This window comes from Myotis brandtii, unplaced genomic scaffold, assembly GCF_000412655.1.
Source record: "Myotis brandtii unplaced genomic scaffold, ASM41265v1 scaffold423, whole genome shotgun sequence".
Taxonomy (NCBI): Eukaryota; Metazoa; Chordata; class Mammalia; order Chiroptera; family Vespertilionidae; genus Myotis; species Myotis brandtii.
The window spans coordinates 3246623-3253704 of NW_005366214.1; the positions used below are offsets into that span (position 1 = coordinate 3246623).

At 44.2% G+C, this 7082-nt stretch overlaps 1 protein-coding gene across 1 annotated transcript; it reads left to right on the forward strand.

The window, feature by feature from the left end:
• Position 1: 1 nt before the first annotated feature.
• On the forward strand, positions 2-2643 carry TMEM30B (transmembrane protein 30B; the record flags this gene model as incomplete). Its single annotated transcript, XM_005874067.2, has 1 exon — positions 2-2643. A coding segment is annotated over one exon (759 nt), but the record flags the coding sequence as incomplete, so codon positions are not given.
• Positions 2644-7082: the final 4439 nt, after the last annotated feature.

A 7082-nucleotide genomic window follows, 5' to 3' on the forward strand; every position in this document is an offset into this window, starting at 1 on the left:
TGAGCTCTTCCAAGGCCCCGTGTACCTCTACTACGAGCTCACCAACTTCTACCAGAACAACCGGCGCTACGGCGTGTCCCGCGACGACGCGCAGCTGAGCGGGCTGCAGAGCGCCCTTCGCCACCCGGTCAACGAGTGCTTCCCCTACCAGTTCAGCGCCAAGGGCGTGCCCATCGCGCCCTGCGGCGCCATCGCCAACAGCCTCTTCAATGACACCTTCACGCTGTGGCACCAGCGCCTGCCTGGAGGGCCCTACGTCGAGGTGCCGCTCGACCGCACCGGCATCGCCTGGTGGACCGACTACCACGTCAAGTTCCACAACCCGCCGCTGGTGAACGGCAGCCTGGCGCTGGCTTTCAGGGGCACCACGCGCCCGCCCAACTGGCCCGTGCCGGTCTACCAGCTCAGCCCCGACCCCAACAACACCGGCTTCATCAACCAGGACTTCGTGGTGTGGATGCGCACGGCGGCGCTGCCCTGGTTCCGCAAGCTGTACGCGCGCATCCGCCAGGGCAACTACTCGGCCGGCCTGCCGCGCGGCAACTACCGCGTCAACATCACCTACAACTACCCGGTGCGCGCCTTCGGCGGCCACAAGCGCATCATCCTCAGCAACATCTCCTGGATGGGTGGCAAGAACCCCTTCTTGGGCATCGCCTACCTGGTCGTCGGGTCCCTCTGCATCCTCACGGGCTTTGTCATGCTGGTCGTCTACATTCGCTACCAGGACCAGAACGACGAGGCTGAGGACCAGGAGTGATACCTGCTTTCAAAGCATCCGTCCTGCTTCTTGCCAAAACTCTCTTGCAAGCTTCTCCCCCTCGCCCCTGCGCCCCTCACCCAGTTCCAACCTAGCCTCACTTTTCCTCCTGTGTGGATGAGGGGACCAGAGAGAGTAATTGCACCCTATTGGGGGCTACCAGACTTGTTGGGATGTTTGGGTTGTGGAATATGACCACCTTGCAAGATCTCCCCAGCTCCTTCACGATTTACCGAGTTGACGCGTTAGGTTTTAAGTTCTGTAGCATTTGAGAACGAAAGGGACAGTAGAGACTCCTTTTTCATCTATTTAATGAAGAGACAGAGACCTGGAGGTGTTAAATAACTCATTCAAGATCAGGCAGCTACTCTTTGGCTCCTGACTCTGATTCCGGAGCATTTACCACTACTACAGTGGTTTCATTCCTTTTTTGGCGGGGGTCGGGGTCGAGAGTGAAGCCCACAAATAGCCTGCAGAGATATGAAGATGTGGGGAAGACCATGCTGTTTAAAATGTAGGTAGATTAGGAGGCACCATCCCCAGCGATTCTAACACAATGAGGCCTCAGTGAGACCCTCGAAGCTGCGTTTTATCAAGCCCCTCTGGAGATTCCTCCTGAATCAGGAAACAAGTAGAATACTGATTGTTTCCCCGATTTCCCCCTGTGCCTGGGGCTGGGCCTGAAGCAATCCCCTGAGCCCAGCTGTTCAGGTAGTCCTTTATTCCCGGAGCCAGTGGCAACAGGTGTTGCAGGTTTGGTCTAGCACTCCTCCTTGAACCTGGAAGGGAACGTTTTAATCTTAGAATCAGGTAGCTGGATAGGATCTTAGAGGGAAAGTGATTTTTCTAAGTCTTATCTGTGTCTCCCAAGTTCTGACTCAGTTCTCTGGGTCATTAAATTATGTCTTATGCTTAAAGAGAAAGGGCTAAGTTCCTACCTTTTTCCTTAGGTCTAAGAAAAAAAACAACACTTTTTAATTTATGTTCTTCAATGGAGCTGGTTTGTTCCTACTAATTATGTTTAAATGAATGCTAAGGACTATACTAGTAGTCTTATGTAAGTAGAATCATATGAATTATTTGAACATTTGAGATGTTAAATTCTGACTACTCTAAAAATATCCTAATATATACAAAGTTATTCTAAGAAGCAAAAGAATTTTTAAAACACTTTTTTATGGCTAAGGAACTTAAGAAAAAAACACCTTAGTGATATCATGTTAACCAGTTTGCTGGCTGAAAGTGGTTATATGGTATTCTGTCAGTGTCTGCTCTTACAGCTCCTTCCCAGTTACTACTGGTTTTGCTCAGGCCTATAAAGCAATGCAAGGCCTTGGAGGAGTTTCCTTTTAGTAGTCAAAGAAATACTGAATTGTATTGAGTATTTAACATTAATTTTATATTACTCTAGTTCTTTAAAAAATAATGATGGGTGGATAGCATGCAAATTCATGACATCTGGTCAGATCTTCAGGAATGTGATTTCAGAGATTCTGTTCCACTACTTGCATAACAAATACATATATTTTAGCAATTCCAGGGTGTTGGTTTCCCAACACCCTGAAGGTGACACAATTGTATGTCAGATTTTAGGCTATGAAAATATGATCATTATATAGAGGAATTTTTATTTATTATGAATGTTTAATTCAGCAGCTCACTAGCTTAGTTAGCCCTTCTTTATGTTGGATAAGAGGATTTACTCCATTTTTTTTACTATGTGGCTGAGAGCAATAATGTATTTTGCTATCAGTTGTACAATATTCAGTCTATTGCTGTAAAATTTTAAGTGAGACTACAAAATGTAAGGTATCTGATTAAATCAGTGAATCAGGCCCTGTTCTCTGGGTTTTTGAAAAAGAATAAAGGTTATGTTTGTTTTACCTTTGTTATCGCGTTTGCTTAATGCTTTTGAACTATGATCTTAAAGGCACAAACAGTACCAACCTCTTTGCTCATTTATTATTAGCAGACTTAATATTGCAGCAAGAAAATCATCTTTGAGAATATGGCTCAAAGTGAACTCAATCTTTCAGTGCTAGCTACTTAAAACAATTTGAATTTATTTTAACATCAACATGTAGTATGAATTAAATGACCTTCAACAATCGTTTGAATTTGGTAAAATGTGGTCAATTTAAAAATATGTATTTAGTATTAAAAGTAATTAATGAATGTGACTATAGCAGTCTTATTCATATCTGCACATTACTCAAATTCTGAATTGCAATTATTTGTTAGGTATTTTGTACCACAAAACCTCAAACCTTAAAAACAAAAATGTGTGAAATATTTTCCTGTGCTGTAGCATTTTGTTTGCTATCTCAGGATTCTAGCCAGGCTTGAATTCTCTGTTGCCCAGTAAATGTGTCCTACCTTAATTGGTCTTCTGGGATGAGAAAAAAAAGTGAATCTCAATAATGGGACTGGAAATGTGCTTTGACCTATCTTGATAAAATAGAATGCAAAAAACAAAAACAAAACCAAACAACTAAGTGGCCAGTGGGAACTCCCAAAACATAATAATATAACAAAGATTTTCCATGTATCTCCAGAATCAAATCAACTAAAACAACAATTTACTGATTGTATTAAAAATCAGAGACAGCCTGGCCAATGTTGCTCAATGGTTGAGTCGCCCTATCAACCAGGAGGTCACGGTTTGATTCCTGGGTTGCCTGGTTGAAGGCTCTGTCCCCAACCAATTGATGATTCTCTCTCCCTCTCCCTTCCTCTCTGAAATCAATACAAATATATTTTTTTTAAATCAGAGACAAAATAATAATCTGAGATTTCCTTTAGTAACAAATGTCAATTAACTATATAACCACAGCCTTTTCTGCCTCGCTTTATTTTTTTATTCTTTATTTTTAAAAAATATATTGATTTCAGAGAGGAAGGGAGAGGGAGAGAGAGATAGAGATATCAATCATAAGAGAGAATCATTGATTGGCTGCCTCCTACATGTCCCCTATTGGGGATTGAGCCCTGACTGGGAATCCAACCATGACCTCCTGGTTCATAGGTCAATACTCAACCACTGAGCCACACCAGCCGGCTTCTGCCTCACTTTAAATCCATTGTTCCCTTCCTGTCATTGGTAATCTCAACAATCTTAAATTCTCTGAGTTATTGGTAGAGCTGCAATATAATCAATTTCTTACATGCCCTTGGATATAAGTCATCAGTTACTGTCATAACAGGAAATTCCCTCTTTATTTTTATCAGGCATTTCTTTGCATTCCAGATATTGTTTCTATAGCTAAAACATAGCTGACTCATTTTAGATAACAAATTTTTAAAAAAATTTTTTACTTCAGCCCCCTCAGAATAATTTTTCTTAATTTCCCTCTGACAAAAACAAAGTAGTTTTTAAAGTGTCATTAAGAAGGCCCTAGTGGCCGAAACCAGTTTGGCTCAGTGGATAGAGCGTCGGCCTGAGGACTGAAAGGTCCTGGGTTCGATTCCCGTCAAGGGCATGTAAGTGTCATTAAGAAGGCCCTAGTGAATCTGAAACACATTAAGGTCCTGAAGAGCTCTTACATGAAAGCAGCACCTTGTGTAAAGAATTTGCAAAAATGTTAACAGCGTTGACCATATACAGCCATCTCCCATAATTGCCCTAAGACTAACGATGTGTATTGAGGAAAGAATATTTCCCCATTGTTTTGGTACCTGTGCTGTGAGTCCCACCTTAGCATCATTGAGTAAATTAGATCACTGCAGCAAGCCAGTATCGGGGTTCAGAACCACTCACCCCAAGATGTGCCTTTGTAGTATGCAGATTGTTTTGAGCTAAAGACAGCTTTAGCCCGGACTCAAGAGAAACTTCTGCCCCTCAACTACCTAGAAGAACTTGAAATAGAGGCCTTGTCCAGAAGAGGGTAAAGGCCGGATCGATGGTGACAGAAGGAGATGTCACTGGGGGTGGTGAACACACAATACAATATACAGATAATATATTATAGAAATGTACACCTAAAACCTATATATAATTTGATTAACCAATGTCACCCCACAAATTTAACAAAAATTAACAAAATAAATAAGAGATGATCAGAGATGGCCTCTTTTGGCCTGTCTTTAGGATAGGGCAAATTTCTATTTAGTAAGCATGTTCTTAGCATTCTGCAGTGACTCTTTGAAGTCCCCCCCCACCCCGGGGGCACCTTACCTCATCTCTAGCTCAGGATGCCTTATACATCCTTGTTCTCTTTCTGTCTCTGAACCTCTCAGGCATGTGGAATCTATGACTCCCTCAGGTATGCAGGTTTCTCCTACAAATGTATGTGTTAAATTGGGTTATTTTCTCTTGCTAATCTGCCACCTGTCTTTTTGATCATTAGACCAGTCAAAAGAACCTTGTAGGTAGAGGAAAGTGTTTGTTTCTGCCCCACACTAGAATTTCTTTATTTCATGTATGTGGATGAGCAGATCACCAAAGGACAAATAATGTCCTGCAGCGGTGAAACCCAACATAGACTGTTTGGGAGTATAGAAAGATAGGTGAGGGCAAATAAAAGGGAAAGGTGAGGTTTGGAGCATGAGGCATTTTTCTGGGTTATCAAGGTGTACAGAAGGTGGGGGGGCGGGGGGCAGGGAAGGGAGCCCATTGCAGAGGGCAGAGCTCACCAGCAGACTCATGGATGACAAGGCCTTTGAGAAACTCAGTAAGCCAGAGGTGGGTCCCCTCCTTCTGAGCCCCTCAGCTTGTCTTTTTGATCCATATGAGTATGATTTATCTTTTTCCTTAGAAGCCAAGGTATCACTGTCAAGAACCTTCGCTAATAGCCTTGCCCTCCACATTGAGCATTAAAGTTCCCATTAAAGTGGCTGAAACCTTACATTGCTGATGAAAACTGTAAATGATATGTCATTAATAATGATACTTTGTTCTCTAAAAGGCCTTTGTTCTGAAAGTCCAAGGTGCTTAACACTATGTGGTCTCATTAATCTTACCCATCAAAACGCACAAGCTTTAGAAAGTCATCAAGACTGATGAAGTAGAAGCATATTCCTTTCTATTTTACTCAGTTTGGGTCAGAATTCTCTAGAACTAAACAGTGCTTTAAACAAGAACCTAACTTCTGGGTATGGCAGTGCTAGTAATTTCAACGGACCATTGAGTATTTTCAGTGAAAGACTTGATTAATTCTTCTTAGGATCTTAATAAGTAAAAAACATTTCCCATTCGTGTTGTAGAATCCAATGTGGAAAAGGCAACACTTCCCATTCATAGGAAGTGATGGAATGTAAGATACTTTTTACTATTTTCCTTCAGGGCTGTAGTGATTAAGAGTTATCTGTTATATCAACACTAGAGACCCAGTGCATGGATTTGTGCACCAATGTGGTCCCTTGGCGTGGCCTGCAGGGATCGGGCTGAAACTGGCATCCAACATCCCCTGAGGGATGTAGTAGTGTGCGAAGCAGGTGGCTGGGGAGGAGCCACTCCCGCTCATCCTGGCCCAGCTCATCACAGTCAGCTGAGCGGTGCTCCCACTGTGGGAATGCACTGACCCCCAGGGGGAAGCTCCTGCATTGAGTGTCTGCCCCCTGGTGGTCAGTGCATGTCATAAAGACTGGTCGACTGGTTGTTCGGTCATTTGGTCATTCAGTCACTTAGGCTTTTATATCTATAACTAGTGGCCCAGTGCACAAAATTTGTGCATGGGGTTGGGGGGGGGTCCCTCAGCCTAGCCTGCACCCTCTCCAACTGGGGACCCCTTGCTGCCTGCCTGCCTGATTGCCCCTAACCCTTCTGCCTGCCCGCCTGATCGCCCCTAACTTCTCTGCCTGCCTGATCACCCCTAACTGCCCTCCCTTGCCAGCCTGATCTCGCTCCCAACTGCCTTCCCCTGCTGTCCTGGTTGCCCCCAACTGCCCTCCCCTGCCAGCCTGATCTCGCCCCTAACTTCCCTCCCCTGCTGGCCTGGTTGCCCCCAAATGCCCTCCCCTGCTGACCTGATCTCGCCCCCAACGGCCCTCCCCAATGGCCTGATCTTGCCCCAAACTGCCTTCCCCTGCTGGCCTGACCGCCCCTAACAGCCTGTGCCTCAGCCCCCACCACCATGGCTTTGTCCTGAAAGAAGCTGGATGTCCAGAAGATGGCCAGTCAATCCGGTCTGATTAGCATATTACCCTTTTAGTAGTGTAGATAGATTATATAGGATAGGATTGCTTACATGGGGGGAAAAAGCCTTTTTCAGCAGGAGGAGATGTTCTAGGCAGACAAAAATACATAATCCCTGTATCTGGACTGATAGCCAGCCATATGCACTATACTGCCAAACTGGTCATTAAAAAATTGAACCACTTTCTT